The 25,139-nt window shown below is 37.0% G+C and overlaps 1 protein-coding gene and 1 non-coding gene across 5 annotated transcripts in view; both read right to left on the bottom strand.

Moving 5' to 3' along the window:
* The window catches only part of LOC126268013 (dual specificity calcium/calmodulin-dependent 3',5'-cyclic nucleotide phosphodiesterase 1-like), a 1,575,562-nt gene that overhangs the window by 38,698 nt on the left and 1,511,725 nt on the right, over nt 1-25,139 (bottom strand). For all 4 annotated transcript variants that reach the window (XM_049973424.1, XM_049973426.1, XM_049973425.1 and 1 more), the window contains 5 exons: nt 24,528-24,668; nt 18,222-18,391; nt 17,016-17,177; nt 11,953-12,155; nt 3,143-3,298 (listed from right to left, as the gene is read on the bottom strand). In XM_049973424.1, coding sequence (XP_049829381.1) covers nt 3,143-3,298; nt 11,953-12,155; nt 17,016-17,177; nt 18,222-18,391; nt 24,528-24,668 — 832 coding nt within the window. The remainder of the gene's footprint in view (nt 1-3,142; nt 3,299-11,952; nt 12,156-17,015; nt 17,178-18,221; nt 18,392-24,527; nt 24,669-25,139) is intronic.
* Trnas-cga (transfer RNA serine (anticodon CGA)) lies at nt 12,992-13,066 on the bottom strand. The gene has a single exon. It is a non-coding gene; the product is annotated as a tRNA-Ser (tRNA).

The following is a 25,139-nucleotide window of genomic DNA, read 5'->3' on the forward strand; positions in this document are numbered from 1 at the left end:
TCAGACAGCATATTATAGCTATACAGGTGTGTGTGTGTGTGTGTGTGTGTGTGTGTGTGTGTGTGTGTGTGTGTGTGTGTGTGTTCATCCAAGGCAGATAAGTTCATTCTTTTTGTGTGCCTGTCTACCATTCATTTGCACTACTGAGCAAAATTCAGATATGTTCCTAACACTCGGGACATCCAGATATGACACAAAGAAGTTGAACTACTTCCATGGGCCCACACAACATGCTATGAAATTTGAAGCAAAACCATCCTATGCTGGACGAAACACCATTGGAAAAATTCCCTTGAGATGTACAAAGCAAACAAGAAGATATAGTTTAAAACACCTCATAACATTCTGGTGAAAAAGTGTTACTCTAACACAGATTATTTTCTTTGCAATAAAGTGTTAGCTGAATTGTAATGAAATACCATGTACAACATGTGATGTAGTTTAAATTAACAACAAAATATATATTTAAAAAAACCACTCAAAGCAGCTGGACATACAAGATATAAAGGGAGATCTTTGGTGGAATATAAATAATGGACAGAGTAAAGTTAACAACATAACACGTAGCGGAGGTGCTGAGTGATTAACAGGCACAGAAACAAGGTTAGAATGTTGCTGACTGTCAGAAGAATTCTTCTTCAGAACTAATAGATTACACATACACCTGAATGGCTACATTGTCCTGACTCAATACATTGTGCTGACACTGTAGCTTAATGGGTGTGAGTGGTTTTGTATGCTGGAGTGGGTATTGGAAGAAAGCAGATGAGGAGTGAAAGGAAGGGTTTGGGAAGTGCGGTTGGTGGTTCAGATGCAGCAGGAGCAGAGGATAGGAAAGTGGCAACAGTGAGCTCATTCTGGTCACAGGCAGAGGGAGTTATGCCCAATTCTCATGTACATAATTCAGAAAAGTTAGTATTGATGTATGGGAGGGAGGATCCAGATGGCACAGGCCACAAAGCAGCCACTGAAATCAAGGACGCTGTGCTAGGAAGTGTGTTCTGCCACTGACTGGTCAACTCTGCTCTTGACTGCAATTTGTCAGTAGCCATTAATTCCAGTATAAAATTGGCTAGTGGCCATACCCACTTAAAATACTGCATAGAAGTTACAACAGAGGCAGTATATCACAGGACTGCTTTCACAGGTAGACTTAAGTTTAATAAGGATAGGATGTGCCTGTGATGGGATGTCCTAGTTGGGCAGATCAGACAGGTCTTGCACCTGGGTCTTTTGCAGGGGTGTGATCTTTGAGGCAAGGGGTTGGGAGTAAGTGTGGTGCAAAGATATTACGGTATATTTCATGGATTGACTGGGTGGCAGGTTACTGCATTAGGAGAGGAATGAAGGATTGTGGGTGATGTCCCTCATGTTTGAGCATGACGATAACAGTCAAATTTGAGGAAAGATATGGTTTAGTTGTAACAGTCAGGGATGACACTGGGTGTTTGAGTGGTTGCTTCTTCGCAGCTCATTCACTGAGGCAGTCTGAGGTTAGGGGCATGGGGGGTAAGGCATGGGAAAGCTGTTTGTAGACTTTGTTTGGGTATAATAATCCCTGCCTCATCACATGTGTCATACTGTTGCATAAACACATCCCCTATTCCAGTTTCTCTGAATTATTTAGATGCGAATAGCCCTTGTAAAACAGTAACACATCCTTTGTTCCTTCTGGCCTGAATCTATGCCATACACCCATCTCCATGCTCCTAACTTCATTAGTCCTACACCTACACACTCCTCTTGACAATCCCCCCCCCCATGTTCTACCACACTCTCCCAGACTACTACTCCACGTCACTGTACACAACTCTCCCCCAGCCTGTGGGCCGAATGGGCTCATTGGTACATGCTGCCTCTCCCCCCTAGCTCTTCACCACCTTTATCAACTCTCCATTCTTAGCAGTGCTTGTCATCCCACTTATCCTATCACAAGTATTTTTTCTGGATAGTCAGGCATTCTGTAGTGCTGTTGAAATTGCTTCAGGTGTCCCCTTTTGCCACCCCAAACCTACAAATGAAGGTTTTCAGGATGTCTCACCACCACTGTACTTATTCCTAGGTAGTAAGCCTTACTTGTACTAAGTTAGTTTGAAATTAACCCAGGCATTCTAAATGCGTTACAAGTCATCTCATTTACCATCACCCCTCCACCACCCTCGCACCCTAGATGTTAAATGTCACTGGATCTGTCACCAATCAGTATAATGATCATGAGAACTAATGATTTGGCACTAATATAGTTTGTTTTCTATTATTTTTATATGGCACCTCCATCACAACACTACCCCACCCTTAATCTGATAGTCTTATCTTGACAATGTATTTCCAGATTTATTCTGTAATCAATTTTTTTTCTTTGCCCCTTCCTTCTTCCTAATATTATTTCCCTCTGATTTTTCTTTGTACTTCATGAAACCAGCTAGATGCATGGAAATCTAAAAAACTGCAACATGTCTGTTGTTTAACACTAAGATTAATGACTGGTTTAATTCAAATCTCAATCATAAGCAAGTTGAGACTTTCTTGGTATTAATAATAGGAGGTTTATGGTTGCACATATAGGTTGATGATTCCATTTTTCTTCACAATATTTCAATAAATTTGGGCAGACACTGCAAGTGATGGTTTGGTTAGTATCCAGAATACATCTACTGCTGTCATATGTAGCACCTTACAAAAAACAATGAGTCAGTTTCTAAAATACTGAGCACAAGAACAAAATTGTTAAGGCAGTTGGATATTTATGAATATATCTTTTTACTCATTCCATGCCAGTGTGTGTGATTTTGTCATTAATAATATGCCCACCAAGAAACAAATTGTAGTTCCTATTATTAACAAATTTTGTTCTGGCCTTCACTGCACTGTTATGTGGTTTATACATGAAGAAATACATAAGAAGAGTACACTGCTATAAAGATGTAAAAGTCTTCTACTTTCCTGGACACAGCACATTGAGAGGAACATTAAAAAAAGAAGAAAAAATTTTGCAGAAAGATGTCAATAGATCTGCTGTTTCCCAGTAAGCAAACGACCTTTCTATCATTTAATTGCAGTATCATTCTGATAATTCTTTATTTATATGTTACTCTAAATGGAATAAAAATGTAAGTGAATGAAATAATCATAACTTTTGTACCATTCTTATTTCTGTCAATTTCAGCATTTTCTGATCCTGTACTCTGGATGCTTTCAGCAGATGTTGGTTTACAAGATGAATGAAGTGGACCCAAAATTGCTTCCAACATATCACTGCATACTGCCATGCTTGGCTCAACAATAAATTCGATGAAACCTAAAACACATATAAGTTTTTTTTATAGTAAACTTCATAGATGTACTTTATTGGGACTAATCAAATGCAATCAGCATTTTAACAGAATACAAAGAACTAAAGTGATATGCTACCATTACAACAAATTTGTCTTACAAAAAATACCTTTCTTTAAATTACAGTAATTCGAATGATCAGAGTAAAGAAAATTTAAAATTAGTCTTGTATTTTTAGTCTGGGAACTAGCTGACTTAAAGAATGACATCAAACTTCAGATATCGTAACATTACTCTTGTTTTTGAAGTAAGTAAAATTATAATAATCTGATTGCTGAAATTAAAAATACATCACTACTAAGACAACTTGAATGTAAAGGAAACTGTTTTAAACTTGGCTCATCAAGTGTTACTGTGATCTCTATCACAAATATACTATGTCTTATTTTATAATGTGAATATTGCACACAATAATATTAAAGTTAAGCAGAAAACTTTGTGAAATGTGTGATTAGATGGAAGTAATTCAGTTTTAATTATATCATGTTAAATTCAGAGCTTCACTTCCTCCCTCACATATATCGGTATATATTTCCTGCTAGATTTACCTGTTCTGGAGCCAACACATACTAAGACAGAATGTACAAGTATTTTGTAAACAATCTTCTTTCTTAAGCGATAGCATTTTCCCAGCATCCAACCCATGAAATGAAGTCTGCCATTTTCTTTACCTTTGAATGAGCCTATGTCATCATTTTGTTTTTCCACTGTTACACCAAGTTATTCATACAAGTTGTTGCACTCTAATAAGGATACTATGTGTGTATGTGGGTTTTTTCTTTCTCTTTTTTTTCAATTGCACAATTTTACCTTTTTGGACATTTAAAGCAAGTTATCAGCCACTGCACTACTTTGAAATCTTATCAAGATCTGACTGAGTATTTATGCAGTTTTCTTCAAGTTTCCCTTGTATAATATTCTATAAGCACCAACAAGCAGCTGTTAGACCAGGAAATACACCTCTATGGATGTCCATATTAGTAATATTCCCATGCACATTGTTTTGTTGAATGTCAGTCATTGATGTTTGACGTCAAAGTTAAGTCTGCTACCTCCTCTGGTGGGCATGGATGGGATCAGTTCAAATAAAGACATGATTTCCACCAGGTTGTTTGTTTAAAATGAGTACTTTATTTGACCCTATTGGCCATTTTTCAGCTTTAGTTCACATTCAAGTGCACAAAGGGACAAGTGTACAAATGGATGTGGATATCTCCACCTAATAAGTATTAATAAGCCACATACCATGATGATTTACACATGGAAGGGCCACTAACAGACACAACCTCTTAACAAACAGTAAGAAAAGAGGCATGTACAACTGTTTGCAGTAAAGCCACTTGTCTTTACCAGTACAAGCAGTCAAGTCTTTATTTGAAAAATAAATCTCTGTTACTGTTAATTTGATTATCCAGAACTATTTTAGGTGTGTGCACACATGTGCAGGGCAACCCCACCCCCTCCCCCCTCCCCAACACACACTGGAGAAATTAGCTCTGTGGGTGGGTGGCGAGGAGGGGGGGGGGGGGGGCACATGTGTGGGCATACACATTCACAATGATGTAACATGTAACATGATGATTCTGTGAAGTAACATGTTCCATTTCTAACCATTTAGACCAATGGAAGATGTTCATGGAAATCCCACATGTCATTTAGGCACATGTTAAGTGTGGAACATCCCACTACGTGTTGGATGGAAAAGATGGAAAAATAAATCACTTCAGAATATTGACAAGGCACAATAGCGAGTGTCCCTCTCCACCTGCTGTGGAGGCCCACTTATGTTTTGGCATCATGGCTTGGCAGTGCCTTGGAAGTTACGGAACAACAAGTGTGGGCAATAATGTCAATGCCAGAACAATTGAAGAATACAGGACAACTGTCAGTTTGAAATGTCAAATTGTAACAGCAACACATGTTATGATCTATCTTTGAGCTACAAGTTGTGTGAGACTCACAACTAAAACTGAAGTTGTATTTTGGAAACATTGTGAATATAGTATGGAAGAGTTATCACAAAACTGATTATTTCATTTCAGAAGCTTCAATAAAGTGAAGCTCTTTTCAGCACCCATCCACAGCAAAAAGTGAAGTCACATGTCATGTTCTAATGACACTGTGTGCAGATCTACTATAGCAGATAAATTCCAGAATGGCAACCTCAAGATATTTGTCAGCACATATACCAGCTGGGTGACAAAATGTGCATGAAGTGGTACACAACATACTAAAACAATTCACACATAACACTACATTTGGCACCATGCAACAGGACATGAATTACAAGTGCCAAAAGAAGAGAGCTTTAGTAATAATAAAAAGAATTTTCAAGAATTTTGATGGTAATGATAGAAGATATAACTTTGTCCAGAGCAACACAAGGCAACAGTTGATAAGTCTAAGTGGGCACACACAGTGTGTTGACTAAATTAATTTTAATAGTTATGAAGAAAGAAGTTTAATTTGGTTAAGATCAAAGAAGCATTCATTGACTGACCATAGTGTCAAGTGTTGATTGACCAACCATAGCAATAAGATCAACAGCAAAACATATTTGGGTGCTTAGGCAACTTTGACACATGACTAGAGAATAATTTCATTGATAACACAGAAGAATTTCATATCGTGATTTTGAGACTACAGTGGCATCAGCAATCCCAGCTGTCATCCCTGTTGTGGCCAATGAGTGCAACAACAGCACAGCTCTGCTTTGCAGTGCAGCAGCTGATCAGTTGGCTATGCAATGACATCACAGTGTCACTATGTGTACATGTAATGTATCACCAGTGCAGTGCAGTGCAGCTAGCAATATGACTGATTATGTGAGCTGTAAACAGCACTGAACAGAGATTTTTCTTATTAGTAGTTCGTTCTGTGAAGTGTAGTTAGGGCAGAATCTAATGATATTGTTTAAATACAAATGAGGATATACTTATTGTTGTTAACATTTAAAAGAATACTGGGCTTAGGAAATTAACCGTTTATGCCAATATTTAAAGCATGAGCGCACAATCGCACATGTGCATGCATGTTTATCTCTTTTACAGACAATAGCTGTGGCTGAATTGTCTTTTAATTAAGATTAAACAGGGAATAAGAAAAAACCTTGGAAATTAGTCTCAACACAGTTCAAAAACTACTTTTTGATATACTTACCAATTATTTGTCTAAAGAAAAGTAGAAGAAAGACTATGTTCGAAACATTGATTCCCAGCAGGGAATGGTTTTTAATGTGAGTGGAATGTAACTGCTTTGATAATACAGAATATAATAATAATTTAGTAGCAGCAAATAGATTCCTGGTGAGAGTCACTGACAGTAAGTATTTAATGGAGGGTGAAGACTATTTGGAAAAGTATGAAGGAGAAATAAAATTAATAAGAAGACTTATTACTAGATGATTTAATATATGCATGTTGTGTCATTGCAAGAAGTGTAGGTAAAAAGGTACAAAAAGAAAAAATCAGGAAACAAATGTTTGAAATAATCAGGTAGAGTTGATATGCTATGGAGAAACTTCATCACTGGGATGTATGATGATAAGAGTCAGAGGTTCTACATACTGTTAAAGATTTATGATGAAGTGTACACAATTTTATGTAGGCACTGGAGAAAAGAAGGATGGTCGAACCCAAGGAAGGGACAGTCTAATCCTTGGTCACGTACATCAATCATCAGACTGATCTGAACTGTTTTTTTTTTCTTTTTTTGTATGGATGGATTAATAAAGGGACAGTTACTCTGAAAGGATAAAAAGTTATTTACACAGTCTCTGCTCATAGGAGAAGGTGCAAGCACAGCTCTTATGTAGGCAAGAAGCTGTACTTTGACTGTTGATCACACTATTGATGTGTTCTCCAAAATAGTTAACGGCTAATAGACTTACCTGGGCACTGATGATTCTTTGCATTTACATTTCTGCACATTTGACTTAGCACAAATCTGAGATTTGAAATTGCAGAGACTACTGTAGTTTAAAATGGCAGCATGCAACTCCTTATAGTAAAGATGAACCTAAACTTTTCTATCTCAATAAATTTGAGGAACTTATGCTGTTGTGATCAGTGAATTAAAAGCAATGTAAATGCAGTTTCCTTTGTGAAAGAGTACTGGAATAATGATGTAGCCTGATCAAACAGTACAAATATCTCATATTCTTATGTATGAAAAGAATGTACATATAAAATAACTGGATGATAATAAAAGGGGAATCAAATACAAACAGAGCAATAAAATGCAAAATGGGAAAGTCAATAACTAGATTATATCATGTAATGAACAGTGGTGTGGTTCAACATACGCTAGTACTTTGAATGAAGTATGTTACACGTGAAACAAGGTCATAAAAGAGCTACTTCATCTTTTATCTTAGCAAGCTAAATTACATGATAAATGCTTTTCTACAGTGAAAATACAAAGGGAAGAGCTCTGCTCTCACAAATTTTGAAAAAAGAAAGTGCATGTATGAAATTATGAGTAAAGACATTCGTTACAAAGAAAAGTTATAGTAAATGTGATGGTGGTTTTTTAAATATGTACAGATAAGTAAGTAGAGACACTGTAGATCATAACTGCCAAGTTTATCCTGTGGAATAACAAATTCATTAATTAAAAAGGATTACAAAATGAAATGTGTTTATACATGGTTCAGCTGTTTGGGGAAATAAGAAGGGTTTGGTCAAGGGCTCTTAAGTGGAATTATTAATATAATTTGGTGTGCAAAACATCATAAATATAATATGATACATGACATATCATGAATCCATAGCTTGAATTTCCTCAGTTCACTAAACTCTGTATTCTATCGGACAGTTTGGAATATAGTGTTGTGCAGCAGAATAATTTTACTGCACATGTTTAAATTTTTGAGTTCTATCAGGTGAGCTCATAACAGAGAAGGCTAGCATTGAGTCAGTGTGCTAGTGAGAATGCCAACAAGGTATACCACCAATGTAAGAGCTGTCAGGACATGAGGTGAGTACTGCCACACAACCTCAAAGTGAGGCAGGCAGAAATGCAAACACTGCTGTGCTACATAACAAAGCACAGTGATATAACTTCACTGTGAAGTGCCATTGAAAAATCAAATATAGGCAGACCAAACTGAGCCTGCTGACTCAGAATAATTACTGAATTACCACAGAGAGGCAAGAAGCATTGGTTGGTCTGATAAATGAGGGCAAATGCACTGCATCATAGGCGCAGACATGACCATTTAAATAACAAGGCTTTTGTAGCTGAAGACAACATTCTGTCATGCTGCCATTCTGTCAGTGTCCGTAAATCTAAAGACAATGACAGTGAAACCACAATACTCTGATTGATAATGACCAGCCTGCTACCTGCTTGCTGAATTCAACACTCAGATGCAGCTAACCAGAGGCACACCACAGCTAAGGTCTCCCACTGTTGCCTACTGGGCCATTGCAAATGAGAAGACTGATGTGCGGCCAGTCTTCCAACAGTATGGGTCATCAAAGATGATCTGTAAGCTGCCATATCCACACCAACCAGGTATGATGTATCTGTGCAACCTCCTGGCTGACTTGTGAGCATTTGATGCCCTTTGGTTGCTCCATGGTCAATGGCTAGGATCTAGTCTTCACAGCAACTGATATGCTGGACCTCAGTTGGCAGTCTCCACCTGAGTGCACAACAGACTTCTTTGAGAGTATTCAGATGGAAGCCTCACTGGGCTATTTCGGAATGTCCAAGTACTGGTGCTTTTCTCAGCCTTCTACCACAGCCAATGTAGCATGTGGCCATGGCAGTAACCTATGGGAGTGAGGTTATGATGTTCTGACAAGGCATTAACACTTCTTCTGCATTTAAGTTCGGCCACTGACTGCAGCTCTGAATGCACTTATAACTCTCTAAATTTTGCATGGTACATAAATGTTATTGCAAATACCACTGCATTATTGACACCTCCGGGCATGAACTACTCCCCTCACCAAAACTCTGCACCCAACCTCCTGTTCACAATGTGACCACAGCTTCCCAGATTGCAACGTTGGCATAAGGAACTGGTCATCTGATGTTCAGACATCAGAATTGGTGTCAGAATTGGCTATCACCTCAGGACTTTGGCAACAGTGGAACAATGCTGACTGCTGCCATTCCTAGGAAGACTGCTCAACTACAGCAGGGTTGCAGTTTCATCAGCACATGGTATGGAGAGTGCAGTATCTGTTTTTGTGCTCTTGTTTGACTATAAGGATCATAGAGATGCAGTGAGGTTTTTTTCTGTGTGTCCAGCTGTATTGATATGTATTTTATAAAGGAAGTGAATGCAAACAATGATCAAAGATGGTGTCTATCAATATGTATTGTTTTCAAGGGGCACTGTGTTTTATTGTGAGTCTAGCTCATTCATTATCTTTAAGTATGGGTTAATGATATACCTGAGTAGCTATTCTGGTGGAACATTATGTTCTAGTAAGTGTATGATAGTAGTGTATTTAAGTGTCTGCATCATTATTTTATGTCTCTCTCTTTTGTTGGGTTTTGTATTATTATCGGGTCAAACAAGTCATCATCAATTCCACATGGTACTGCCGTGGAGGAAACATTGAGGATTTTATCAGCACCAGTAGCTCATTTTCAGGAGAGCAATGCATAGCAAATCACAAGCACTAGGGATATGCTTAACAAAATAAAGACAAAATAAAGGCTATAGGTGCAGATTGTGCAGTTACAGAGTACTGAAGAAGAGAGCAAGAGAGAGAGAGAGGGAGAGAGAGAGAGAGAGAGAGAGAGAGAGAGAGAGATAGCTTATTTAAGATTCTGGAGTATGTGGAGGAATTTCAGAGCAGTTGCGAGGACTGGTTTCTTGAAAATCATGACATGAGGAATAGCATTATTACAGAGAGGAAGCAAAGAAGAGATAGAGAGTAATCTGAGAGGAGGAATCAGGAACAATTATCGTTGAAGAGCATTTGTAGTGGACTAGACAATGCAAAAAGACATTAGTAATGAAAGTCTGTAGATGTTGCTGTAATTTTACTTATATGCAAAGTATTAGCATCGTGGAAGTAATGGAGAGTAGTGTAAAGGTATCAGATCCAATATCCTGTGAAAATGTGGAGTCTGAAGTACATGAAGTGTCAAACAAAGTGAGTGAGTGCTGTACAGAAGTAAATGGGTATGTGAGCAGCAACATGGGTAATACTGAATTAGGTACAGTAGTATCTAAGCCACTGGTTGATAATGGTTGTTGTTTTGAAGCTGTCAAGACTAGGTCAGATTTAAAAGGAAGTGCATGTGCCACTGATTTTTGTGTCATGCAGAGTGGAATAGCAGACTGTGTTTTTAAGGTAGGTGCCATGCACAGGAAGCTGTTGATAATGTTAGTTGTATAGCAAATTTTATGAATAATGAAGGGGTACAAATACATTATTTCTGAAGTATGCTGATTCTTCACAATTTGGTGTGGCACAACCTTCTCCAAAGGGGGAGAGGATGGAACAGAAAGGAGAAAGGAGAAAAATGCTTGTAGGGCTAAAAATCAAGCCAATGAGACTGAATCATTTCAGGAATGTGTATCTGAGAATCAGAGTAAATCTGACAATACTTGCAATGTTGTAAGTAAAGAGCATAAGAGGAAACATTGTGTAATTATTCATAAAACCACAGTAGCTGAGTGAGACAGTTGCAAGCAAGGCAACAGCAAGGGTCAATTATCATGAACATAGAACAATGTAAACTGTTTATGGCATCACTAAGTGCCAATGCACATGGTAAAGTGCCAAAGAGGATGAGGATGTTGGTTTTAGAAATGTATGAATAAGAAAGCGTGGCACTGAAAGACATAGTTAATCTGCAAATAACTGTAAGATAAGGTAGGTAGCTACTGGCCACTACATTGTATATGGCAGTACTGCAAGTAGTTGTTGTCTAAGCTTAGTTTTAAGGCTGTGTATTTTGAGGAAATGTACAGGAATGTTTTCTTTAAAAGACCAAGATTCAGACGATATACCAAACCAATTGGTTAAAAAATCACAAGACTAGTAAAACTGTAAAATTAAGTATAACTTGTAAACATGGAAAAAAGCATAATGTAGCATACTATAAAAACAAAAAAGGGATTGAAAAACTGTAGTTTAAGAATTATGATACAGAATTTGGAGACAAACGGACAATCCATGTAAATCAGCTCTCACAAACAACAAAATTGGTGAGGCACAATGTACAGTTGTGAAGTAGATATATGAGCTTAGCACAGAAGATAATCAAAGGAAATATCTGTGATGAATTTTTCAAAGGGAGGAGTGTTATGTAACAGAATAAAATAGTTTAATTTTTCATTTTACATGTTATCATCAAATTTCTAAATTATTTTACCATTAACTAAGGTCTATTTTCCTTGCAACTGAAAATTCATGAAACGTTACAGGATACCTGAAAGAATTATGTATAGTTTTAAATATTGGTAACACAATGTTATGAATGAAATATCTTTAATTTTTGTAGAGTGGTGAGTCTCTCACCATCAAATGGCACAAAACTGTGTACATAGCAATAACTTTATAACAACTGAAGTGCTGCTGTGCCACATTCTTGTTTTAATTTGGTATTTAACATTTTAAAAATCTTTGTTCTGTGTTATGTACTTACCGATCTGTGACTCAGCAACAAGTGTGTTGTTGCGATCACATAGAGGGCTGAATGGCAGTCCTAACTCACGTTCCTTATCTCCTTGTCTGAAGAACTCCTCAAGAAGTTGAGAAGTCCATCTATGGTGGAGATCCCATCGCTTAGCAGGATGTGATATGTCACAACAGTGAAGCACCAGTGAAAGAGCCTTGGACTTGTCCACACTGCAAAGACATGACCGTGCAAAACAAAATTCATGAAAATACATGAGCAAACACAGGCAAAGAAGAAAATATGTTTTCTTTGAACAAGATAGTCAGGTAACAATTACCTTATAGTAAAAATACAACTGAGAAAATTTTAAAATTATATGGAGAGAATAGGTGGTCAATTCTTACCTCCAGGAAGTAAAACTTCAAGTACTTACTGAAGGAAACATTAAAGTGAAAAAAAACTAAACCTAATTTTTGGAACTTGTATGTTCTTTCCTTAGCGAGAAAATAGGGATAGGTTGGGAAATTTTGGAAAGGAGAGGTGGGTCACATAGGCCCTGGGTTGAGGTGGATCCAACTACAAAGATGAGGGGAAACTCAACACAAAGGTAAGCACTAGTCTGTCATGCTGTCTCTCTAATTTCATAGAAAAAGATACATATTTTTTCTAAGTTACATGACTTCAATAGTTCACTTTCACTCTAGGCTTTGATGAAATGCTTGTAATTCTGAAGGATACACATTTGGTAAAACATTCTTTTTCTCAAATAAGATATTGTAGCTTAGACAAAAGCCTTCTTCATTTCAACTTGAAAGAGTTGGAGCTGGACGTGAATCCATGTGGAAACTACTGAAGAAATGCGGAGGTGAGTGTGCAAGGTGAAGACTGTTTACATTATTTGTATCATTCATGTACTCCTATAGACACTGAACATGCACTATAGCATTATTAGCAAAAAAGGAGAAATAATCTAGTATTTCCAAACAATCTGAAAGCTCCAGAATGAGATTTTCACTCTGCAGCGGAGTGTGCGCTGATATGAAACTTCCTGGCAGATTAAAACTGTGTGCCCGACCGAGACTCGAACTCGGGACCTTTGCCTTTCGCGGGCAAGTGCTCTACCAACTGAGCTACCGAAGCACGACTCACGTCCGGTACTCACAGCTTTACTTCTGAAAGCTGCATTAATGGAAATTTCTCAAATACTGAATATCAAAGCAATCACACAACAGATACATGTTACACTGTTAATATAACAGTTTTCATTTAGGCATCTCCAACAGCCTGAAAAAATCAAGAGGCGCCTGGCACTTGACAGTAATCAGAGTTGTTGTTGTTGTGGTCTTTAGTCCTGAGACTGGTTTGATGCAGCTCTCCATGCTACTCTATCCTGTGCAAGCTTCTTCAACTCCCAGTACCTACTGCAACCTACATCCTTCTGAATCTGCTTAGTGTATTCATCTCTTGGTCTCCCTCTACAATTTTTACCCTCCACGCTGCCCTCCAATACTAAATTGGTGATCCCTTAATGCCTCAGGACATGTCCTACCAACCAATTCCTTCTTCCAGTCAAGTTGTGCCACAAACTTCTCTTCTCCCCAATCTGATTCAATGCTTCCTCATTAGTTATGTGATCTACCCATCTAATCTTCAGCATTCTTCTGTAGCACCACATTTCGAAAGCTTCTATTCTCTTCTTGTCCAAACTATTTATCGTCCATGATTCACTTCCATACATGGCTACACTCCATACAAATACTTTCAGAAATGACTTCCTGACACTTAAATCTATACTCGATGTTAACAAATTTCTCTTCTTCAGAAACGCTTTCCTTGCCATTGCCAGTCTACATTTTATATCCTCTCTACTTCGACCATCATCAGTTATTTTGCTCCCCAAATAGCAAAACTTCCTTACTACTTTAAGTGTCTCGCTTCCTAATCTAATTCCCTCAGCATCACCCGACTTAATTTGACTACATTCCATTATCCTCATTTTGCTTTTGTTGATGTTCATCTTATATCCTCCTTTCAAGACACTGTCCATTCCGTTCAACTGCTCTTCCCAGTCCTTTGCTGTCTCTGACAGAATTACGATGTCATCGGCCAACCTCAAAGTTTTTATTTCTTCTCCATGGACTTTGATACCTACTCCAAATTTTTCTTTCATTTTCTTCACTGCTTGCTCAATATACAGATTGAATAACATCGGGGAAAGACTACAGCCCTGTCTCAGTCTCTTCCCAACCACTGCTTCCCTTTCATGTCCCTTGACTCTTATAACTGCCATCTGGTTTCTGTACAAATTGTAAATAGCCTTTCGCTCCCTGTATTTTACCCCTGCCACCTTCAGAATTTGAAAAAGAGTATTCCAGTCAACATTGTCAAAAGCTTTCTCTAAGTCTACAAATGCTAGAAACGTAGGTTTGCCCTTCCTTAATCTAGCTTCTAAGATAAGTCGTAGGGTCAGTATTGCCTCATGTGTTCCAACATTTCTACGGAATCCAAATTGATCATCCCTGAGGTCGGCTTCTACTAGTTTTTCCATTCGTCTCTAAAGAATTCACATTAGTATTTTGCTGCTGTGACTTATTAAACTGATAGTTCGGTAATTTTCACATCTGTCAACACCTTCTTATTATATTCTTCTTGAAGTCTGAGGGTATTTCACATGTCTCATACATCTTGCTCACCAGATGGTGGAGTTTTGTCAGGAGTGGCTCTCCCAAGGCCGTCAGTAGTTTCAATGGAATGTTGTCTACTCCGGGGGCCTTATTTCGACTCAGGTCTTTCAGTGCTCTGTCAAACTCTTCACGCAGTATTGTATCTCCCATTTCAACTTCATCTACATCCTCTTCCATTTCCACAATATTGTCCTCAAGTACATCACCCTTGTATAGACCCTCTATATACTGCTTCCACCTTTCTGCTTTCCCTTCTTTGCTTAGAACTGGGTTTCCATCTGAGCACTTGATATTCATACAAGTGGTCCTCTTTTCTCCAAAGGTCTCTTTAATTTTCCTGTAGGCAGTATCTATCTTACCCCTAGTGAGATAAGCCTCTACATCCTTACATTTGTCCTCTAGCCATCCCTGCTTAGCCATTTTGCACTTCCTCATTTTTGAGACGTCTGTGTTCCTTGTTGCCTGCTTCATTTACTGAATTTTTATATTTTCTCCTTTCATCAATTAAATTCAGTATTTCTTCTGTTACCCAAAGATTTCTACTAGTCCTTGTCTTTTTACTTACTTGATCCTCTGCTGCCTTCATTACTTCATCCCTCAAAGCTACCCATTCTTCTTCTACTGTATTTCTTTCCCTATTCCTGTCAACTGCTCCCTTACGCTCTCCTTGAAACTCCATACAACCTCTGGTTCTTTTAGTTTAGCCAGGTCCCATCTCCTTAAATTCCCATCTTTTTGCAGTTTCTTCAGTTTTAATCTACAGGTCATAACCAATAGATTGTGGTCAGAGTCCACATCTGCCCCTGGAAATGTCTTACAATTTAAAACCTGGTTCCTAAATCTCTGTCGTATCATTATATAATCTATCTGAAACCTGTCAGTATCTCCAGGCTTCTTCCATGTATACAGCCTTCTTTTATGATTCTTGAACCAAGTGTTACCTATGATTAAGTTGTGCTCTGTGCAAAATTCTACCAGGCGGCTTCCTCTTTCATTTCTTTGCCCCAGTCCATATTCACCTAGTATGTTTCCTTCTCTCCCTTTTCCTACTACCGAATTCCAGTCACCCATAACTATTAAATTTTCGTCACCCTTCACTACCTGAATAAATTCTTTTATCTCCTCATACATTTCTTCAATTTCTTCGTCATCTGCAGAGCTGGTTGGCATATAAACTTGTACTACTGTAGTAGGTGTGGGCTTTGTGTCTATCTTGGCCACAATAATGCGTTCACTATGCTGTTTATAGTAGCTTACCCGCACTCCTATTTTTTTACTCATTATTAAACCTACTCTTGCATTACTCCTATTTGATTTTGTATTTATAGCCCTGTATTCACCTGACCAAAAGTCTTGTTCCTCCTGCCATCGAACTTCTCTAATTCCCACTATATCTGACTTTAACCTATCCATTTCCCTTTTTAAATTTTCTAACCTACCTGCCCAATTAAGGGATCTGACATGCCACTCTCCAATCCATAGAACGCCAGTTTTCTTTCTCCTGATAACGACGTCCTCTTGAGTAGTCCCCGCCCGGAGATCCGAATGGGGGACTATTTTACCTCTGGAATATTTTACCCAAGAGGACGCCATCATCATTTAATCATACAGTAAAGCTGCATGCCCTCAGGAAAAATTAGGGCTGTAGTTTCCCCTTGCTTTCAGCCGTTCACAGTACCAGCACAGCAAGGTTGTTTTGGTTATCGTTACAAGGCCAGATCAGTCAATCATCCAGACTGTTGCCTCTGCAACTACTGAAAAGGCTGCTGCCCCTCTTCAGGAACCACACATTTGTCTGGCCTCTCAACAGATACCCCTCCGTTGTGGTTGCACCTACGGTACGGCTATCTGTATCGCTGAAGCACGCAAACCTCCCCACCAACGGCAAGGTCCATGGTTTGGGGGAGGGGGGTAATCAGAGTAGGTATGTGGAAAGCCTATTGTGGATGTCCTTGTAATTTATAGTCATTAGTGTCTTAAATATGAATGCTAGATTTAGCAGTAGTATTTAAAACTTAGGTCCTTTGGTAAAAGGTTTAACCTATGATAATCTATGCAAGTCTATACAAGAATAAATAGGTGTGACATACTGTTAGGTATCAAGGAATGTATGAGTACCATATGATTTTTGAGAAAAACCATGAAAAGCATGGGCAAACATTTGTGGAACTCTGTATACCAGGAAATAACATGGTCCCTGCATGTGAATGCAACTATCAGTGATGGCTATTGCATAAAGTCTGCTGTATAGACATCAGTCTTTCATTACTGTAAGATAAACATGATAGAGACTACAAATCATTGTGAATAAAAATAAAACTATCAGAAATAAAACACAAAAATAATTTCTTAAAATCCATTTGCAACTTACTGACACAAATAACATTTGAAATTAATGAACCTTACCTGGCCTCAGCGAGTGTCAGGAGATTCCTCATGTTTTTCAGCTGCTGAAAATGGAAACTCATGTCTGTTGCTAAAACCATATCAATAACAAGGGTGCGGAACTCCCGAAACTCTTCACGGGACAGATTTTGGAGGATGTTACATTCCTCATCCCGCATCACCCTTTAAAACAGAAAAGAAAATGGGTAAGTTCTCTTCAATAAATACACAACTGTAAAAGTTATAAAGCTGAATGTTAAACTGGAGAAATTTCCCTGTCTGGCAAATACAAAGTATTACTTTTTTGTTAATTGATAACTGTTTCTCAGATTATGAAAAAAATTATTCTTCTTTGCAATTCTAAGAGAAAATTAGAAACCAACAATGTATAATTATTGTAATAAAGGAAAACAATTAATTCAGAACTGTATATCAGGAAATACAAATAACATATACACCAGTAGTCAGAGGCAACTATGGGCCCAGATTTTTTTAAAGTCACTCAAGATTTAGCTGTGTTAGTGCATTCTGCCAAATTACCTCCACAATTGTCAATGTTGATAGACTCAGAGTGGTAAAGAACTTCATAATCTTTCTGTTACATTGAGTACCTGACAGCTGGAGTGGCTGAGCGGTTCTAGGCGCTACAGTCTGGAACCGCGCGACCGCTACGGTCGCAGGTTCGAATCCTGCCTCGGGCATGGATGTGTGTGATGTCCTTAAGGTTAGTTAGGTTTAAGTAGTTCTAAGTTCTAGGTGACTGGTGAGCTCAGATATTAAGTCCCATAGTGCTCAGAGCCATTTGAACCCGTGAGTTCCTTTGTCATTCCTTTCTTGGTCTTTCTCTTGATTTTGTGCTACTTCTCTCAAGATCAATATTTATGTCTCCAGGTCTGTATATTTAGTAATGTAAAAGTGTAATTAGCTTTGAAGTGTGACATAACAGTTTTCTCTGTTTTATTTATCAGATTACTGGGAAAAATATATGCTACATTCACCAAAATTATTAAAGTTTATTATTGTGTCGCACTATAGAACCATCCCCTTTTGTCATAAGCCTCATGACCCAGTTTCATTATCCACATTAAATTCCAATAGAGAAATACACAATGGAGTGAATTCAGTAGTTTCTACAAAATGAAAAGCAATTCTTCTACTCATTTATGATTTATATATAATATATTTTTTGAAAAGCATTATAAATATGAATTTATAATTGTTTCATACCTAAAAGAGGCACTTATATGATGATTTTCTAGGACAGCACGATCATTATATAATAATGCTGTCTCTGTGCCTGACATGACATGGAAGTTGTTGGTTGTACCTGTATGTTCATAGTCATGAATTAAAGCTGCAACAAGGGTTGCAAATATCTCCAGATCTGTTAGCCAGTTCTGAAACAGAAGATATGCACTGAAAAATATAAAAATACTTAACTTTAGCGAAAAAATATAGCTGTTGTACATGAAGTAATAGTGAGATAGAAAAAAGTAATACAAGCAAACATGAGAGCAGGATGAAAATAGAATGGAGTTATAACCAGAAGTATAAAATATTCTGTGTACACCACAGCTGTAAGTCTGATCCTGGAGTTGGTGCTTCCATTAACTGGGACAGAACTCCAGCAATGTAGATGATGATAGCTTTAAGAATGAATACTTGACTAACTTATTAACATTATGTTTTGTATTGTCTTAATTTCTCCTATATTACAAGTAAGTTGTTTGTTCACCGTGCCTAAAACATGAGCATGAGACTGCAAAGAGATCTATATCTTGTTCATTACAAAGATATTGTTTTTTACAATCAGAAACATAATGATGGCCACACTGTGTAATACATGGAGTGCCAGTATCAGCCTCAAATCTAAGGGTTTTAGTATACTTTCAAATATTCAATAGCCAGGGTTTCTGAAGCCATATATCTACACAGAGTATACATTTTTATATATACTCTTTACTTGCATTCTCTAATTTTCAGACATGTATAGGATATCTTACTGTTTATCTAGGATGGAATAATGACAATATTATGAAAGAGACAGATTGCTACTTACCATGTAGAGGGAACACTGAGTTGCAGATAGGCGCAACAAAAGACTGTTACACATTTAAGCTCTTCACCAAACACACATGCTCTCTCTCTCTCTCTCTCTCTCTCTCTCTCTCTCTCTCTCTCTCACACACACACACACACACACACGCACACACACACACACACACACACACATACACGACCACTGTCTCCAGCCACTGATTGCTGGCAGTTGCTGTATGTATTTCAATCTCAGTGGCCAGAGACAGTGGTCATGTGTGTATTAGTTGTGCTTGTGAAAATATGTGTGTGTTTTCTACTTTTGAAGAAGGCCTTTTGGCCAAAAGCTCAAATGTATAGCAGTTTTTTTTTGTTGTGCCTGTCCGCAACTGAATGTATCCTCTATAAGACAAATAGCAATATATCCTTTAGTTTTCATTTGCTGAATATTAAATGATGAATCAATTCTGCTTCTACATTTATAACTACAGATACAATCTACAATCTTCAGTTATGAAGGTACATGCATAGTAGAGATGAATCAACTATAAAATATCATATTCATGTCTGAAGTGTATGAAAATTATAGAATGCAAGTAAAAGGTGTACATAGAAAATCTCAGGAAAGACTCAGTAAACTATAAGACATGAATAATTTGAGGCCAAGCCTAGATATAATTCCCAGATAATCTAAAGAAGGAACATTCTAGTTTTTTTATGAGATCCAGTAGGTCTAAGAACTTCATTGTCCATTACCCAAGCACAGGTCAAAATACAATTAAATATCACACTGTCATCAGATATCTCATGAAAGGAAAGTTGGTGTCTCAAGGTGTCTCCTACTGTTGAGAACCACCTACTACTGGCTTCCACTGTTGAGCTGCTGTGAATGGGTTCAGTGCATGGTGACAAACTGGAATCAGATATGTTGAAGAAAACAGGTTTTATTTGGACAATGATGATCCCTGTATGCAGTGTGGGAAGTCTTACTATGAATAGCTCAATCCAGTGTTTTCTACACCTACATCTACATGGATATGCTGCAAATAATATTTACATGCCTGGCAGATAGTTCATCAAAGCACCTTCACAAAAACTGTTTATTATTCCAATCTCGTACAGCATGCAGAAAAAAACGAACACCTATATCTTTCGGTGTGAGCTCTGATTTCCCTTATTTTATTCTGGTGATTGTTTCTCCCTGTATAGGTCACATCAAAAAAATATTTTCACATTCAGAGGAGAAAATTGGTGATTGAAAATTCATGAGAAGATTCCGCCACAACGTAACACGCCTTTGCTTTAATGATGTGCACCCCAAATTCTGTATCATTTCAGTGACCCTCTCTTCCCTATAATACAAACCTTGCTCCCCTTCTTTGAACTTTGTCAATGTACTTCATCAATCCTAACTGGTAAGAATCCCACACTGTATTCTAAAAGAGGACGGACAAGCATAGCATAGGCAGTCTCTTCAGTAGATCTCTTACATTTCATAAGTGTCCTGCCAATAAAACGCAGTCTTTAGTTAGCCCTCCCCACAACAGTTTCTGTGTGTTCACTCCAATTGAAGTTGTTTGTAATTGTAATTCCTTGGTATTTAGTTGAATTTACAGTCTTTAGATTTGACTTATTTATTGTGTAACCAAAGTTTAACAGATTTCTTTTAGCACTCATGTGGATGACCTCACACTTTTCACTATTTAGAGTCAACTGCCAATTTTCAACCCATAAAGATACCTTTTCTAAATCATTTTGTAATTTGTTTTGATCTTCTGATGACTTTACTAGTGATAAACGATAGTGTCATCTGTAAACAACCTAAGACAGCTGCTCGGATTGTCTCCTAAATCATTTATGCAGATGATAAACAGCAAGGGGCCTCTAACACTACCTTGGCAAATGCCAGAAATCACTTCTGTTTTACTCGATGGCTTTCCATCAATTACTATGAACTGTGACCTCTGACACGAAATCACGAATCTAGTCACTTAACTGAGATGATATTCCATAAGCAAGCAATTTCACTGCAAGCTGCTTGTGTGGTAAAGTGTCAAAAGCCTTCTGGAAATCTAGAAATATGGAATCTGTTTGAAATTCCTTGTCAATAGCACTCAACATTTTGTGTGAGCAAAGAGCTAGTGGTGTTTCACAAGAATGACGTTTTTTAAATCCATGTTGAACATTTTCTTCGAGGTAATTCATAATACTTGAAATCAATATATGTTCCAAAATTTTGTTGCATATCAACATTAATGATGTGGACCCAAGGTAGCATGTATTACTACTGATACAAACACACTTGACTGGCTTGGCATTGCACACAACATGCTGTCATACCTAGTAGTGACACAAAAGATAATGAAACATCAGTACAATGGGCATCTTATATGATAGCCACAGGTTTAGCATCTCAGACCAGCCTTCTAGGAACCATTTTACAAGCAGACAATGTTGCTCAGATGCAAAAAATACATTGTAGGACTGTCTCCATACCATTATCTAATTTCTGTGGCCTGCCAAATGACAAGGCCATGTATGGCACTACCCAAGAATCCGCTTACATCTCTTTTGTAGAGGACTAAAACAACTGGTCCAAGTGCAGCAAATATGGGTGGTATTTCGCATATTATTGTTAAGAACTCCTATACCTTGCAAACAAGTGGATTACATTTTGTATCCAATGTAGTGGTCTATGAAGACACTGGAGCTTAATACTGCCTTGCTCAAGAGACTCACTGAATTTCAGTGGTTGATTTCATATTTATTTAGATCAGCCTCAACCTGCCATTTATTTAGTAGTTTTACTCAAAACAGTGGCTTTGACTCAGTTATGAGTTTATTCACAAGTTAATACATTTGAGAATGGTTTGAAATAGAGTCATACCAGCCATATGAATGAAACTACAACGTTACTGTCAACTGAAGCTTTTGATTTCAGTAATCATACGAGAGTGTCACTAAATGTTTACAGACTTCGTACAGTAAATAATTTTCCTGCTTTACTGTGCTAATCGCTTCCTGTGTTCGACAAAAAGTTTCAGGTGAGTGATCCTCCATCTTCTCGGTACATAATTATTTTCATGATATGGTTACTGAATTTTGTCAGTTACCTCTTGACACTAGGGGGATATTTTGGGGGGATATGTCCTGAACGTAGTTGATTGATACTCCAGTTCATAGGCAACATGTTCTTAGTACATTCAACTTGTACAGAAGTTTAGAGATGTTGGCTTTTTTGCTATTCAGCTGTAGTGAAATACAAAGTTCATTATATTAGAATGCTACTTGTGAATCACCATAGTGAACAAAAAGCTGCTGACCTCCAATGAACATATCAGCTTTGTAAAATATTGACAGCATACAAAGCTTATGCTTCTCATCCCGCCATTTCAGACTGATTAGTTTCTCTAATATTTATGACTGGAATGTCATTTTTCCTTTCTTCAATTTCCCTGTCGTTAATAGCATTTGTTTGTATGTTCACCTGACTTTACCAGATTTTGATGGAGAGTGCTCCTGAAGTAATGTTTATTTTTGGAACAGAGACAAATTTGGAAGGATTAGATTTTTTTTAAATTTATGATCCACACATGCTTTTTTCTTGGTCTTCACAGTCACTAGTGCAGTGCCTACAACATCACAATACTAATGACCTGAAATTAAAACCATGTATGGTAACTGATTCTAACAAGTCAATGGGAATACTCAACCAAAGTGATATGTTCATCAAAACAGTGGAAAGTATAAGGAATTTTCTAAGTAGCATAGAAAATTATTCTTCCAGTTTTCAGATGTGGCGATGTTAACCCATCTTTAATATTCTGAATATATGAGAGAAAAATGGAGTATGAAACACTCATTCAATCTAACTGGAGAAATTACTGAAACCTTTGACATTAAGCAAAAGAAAGCAGAGGGTGGCAAACATCAAGAATGCCCTACAAGACTCACTGGGTCGATGTATTTACCATATAAGTGGTAAAAGTACAAGAAGTGTAAAAATGATGTTCAGAAACAAATTCTTACTGTAAGAAATATCATTTGTTTCACTGTGGATACGTGGGCTTCAAAATGTGCCACAAACAACTCCAGCAGTAAATGGTCTTGTTATGAGTGAAATTGTGAATATATCACAACTGTAGCTTACATGTTTTCTTTTTATGTACAATACAAATACATCAAAAATGAATCTAAATTATAGATAACTAATTTCAGCTCTTCCAGTGTCTGCACAAATTACAGAACAAAGAAACAGTTGGGAATGGTCTTTGTAGGCGGAAGCATTCAGCACCTGAGGCAATGCCGCCGAGTCTCTCAGGTCAAAGTTGTAGTGTCAAATGAGTAATCTGATTCACAGCTTTAAAATTTACATTTAAATTACATATTTGCAATTGGAAATTAACATTATTCAGCACTGTAGTAAAATCTTCTTGGATTTCTGTGTCGATCTTCAATGTGTCAGTGTGTTTTCTGAAACATCATGAATGTCTTGAGGATTGTCGATAAAACCAAGAATCATTCACTGTGGAGCTTTGCTCTGAAAATATTCAACTACACATACAGTGTAATGTTATGGAACAGATTTTGTTGATAAAAAATGCAACTGGAAAATATCATTGAGCAAAACAAACTTGTGTTGACTCAAAATGCAATTACGATATCTCAGCGGTCAACAGAAAGTAACTTTATAGATATTCCTTTGTAATATTGGTATTTTGTTTGTTAATGACTACAGCAATTTAACACTCTGTTTGTTATGGGCCAATTATTACGAAAAAATGCAATCTGATTGCGAATGCTGAAAATATGTCCTACTAGCAAAAACCAATAAAAAAAATAATGTTACTTGAATAGACCTACATTAAAAACAAATGTTAAGTATATGAAAAAATGATAAAAAGCATCATGTAGGTCACTGTTAGAGGGCATAATCATCTTTTTTGGCACAACAGATTAGTTCCTTATCTTCTCCCAAGTGAAAGATGTAGGCAAGATTTACAAGAGGGAGGGGGTGGAATTATAGAGCATATTTTTAAAACAACAAAAAACTAGTAATCTGGTCTTTTAGTTATTTGTGACTGTAATCATACAGACCTGAAACACATATTTTAAATCCTCAATAATTTTGTATTGGAGTAATACTGCAAATGGAACAATTAACATCTACATATTGTTATGACTCATTTATCAATGATTACAATTGAGTCCACTTTAACTCATAACAAGCACAGATTACAACTGAGTCCTCTTCAACTCATAACAATAAAAAATAATAATAAAGAAAAAGACAAATTTTCTGTTAAGCATATGGAAAGTAATGTAATTAGGAACAACATTTAAAACAGAAAAATAGCATGTACAACTTTTTAAAGACTTTAATAAATAAGGAAGAAATACTGTTTAATGAAAAGTCACTACATTTGAATATATTGGTTGATACATCCCTTCAAAAACTAAAATGTGATTTGCATAAAAGAACTGATAAAAACTTACCATGAGCCCTGTTTGGCACAACATATAGTGGACGGTCTGTGCCACATCAGCTGCATGTAAGTTGTTATGATATGGATTCCGGTAACGACAATAACCTTCCTCTATTCGTGTGAGAAATGCCTCCAGTGTGGAAGGTGGAACCTGAAAGATATTAAATAAAATATAAATTAATGACTATAAAGGAAATTCATCATAGTTGTGAGAACGATATAGAATATTCTTCAAATATAAGTAACTGTGGCTAGATGCCAAAATGTATAACATGGGTATTCTTGGTGAAGTTGCAAAGACCTGAGTGTTTATAATTAATGGAACATGATACAAAGAATGTGATTTGTTAAACTTCTTATCTAGAAAAAAGAATTCACTATTTGTCACAGCAGGTGAAAATAAATATAATGATAAATTCATAATGCAGAAATGGTACAGGAGCTCTCAGGTTTTTATACTTAAACAACAGATTTAAAAAAAATATCAACAAACAATCAAGTAAGAACAGTGACTTTGGTAATAGTACATGCTTTTTGACCAAATATTCTAAGTTTACAGTACAAAATCATATAAAATAACTGTAAAGTAGATGAAAATTATTCACACCAAACAGTTTTATTC

The sequence above is a fragment of the Schistocerca gregaria genome, chromosome 4, assembly GCF_023897955.1.
Source record: "Schistocerca gregaria isolate iqSchGreg1 chromosome 4, iqSchGreg1.2, whole genome shotgun sequence".
NCBI lineage: Eukaryota > Metazoa > Arthropoda > Insecta > Orthoptera > Acrididae > Schistocerca > Schistocerca gregaria.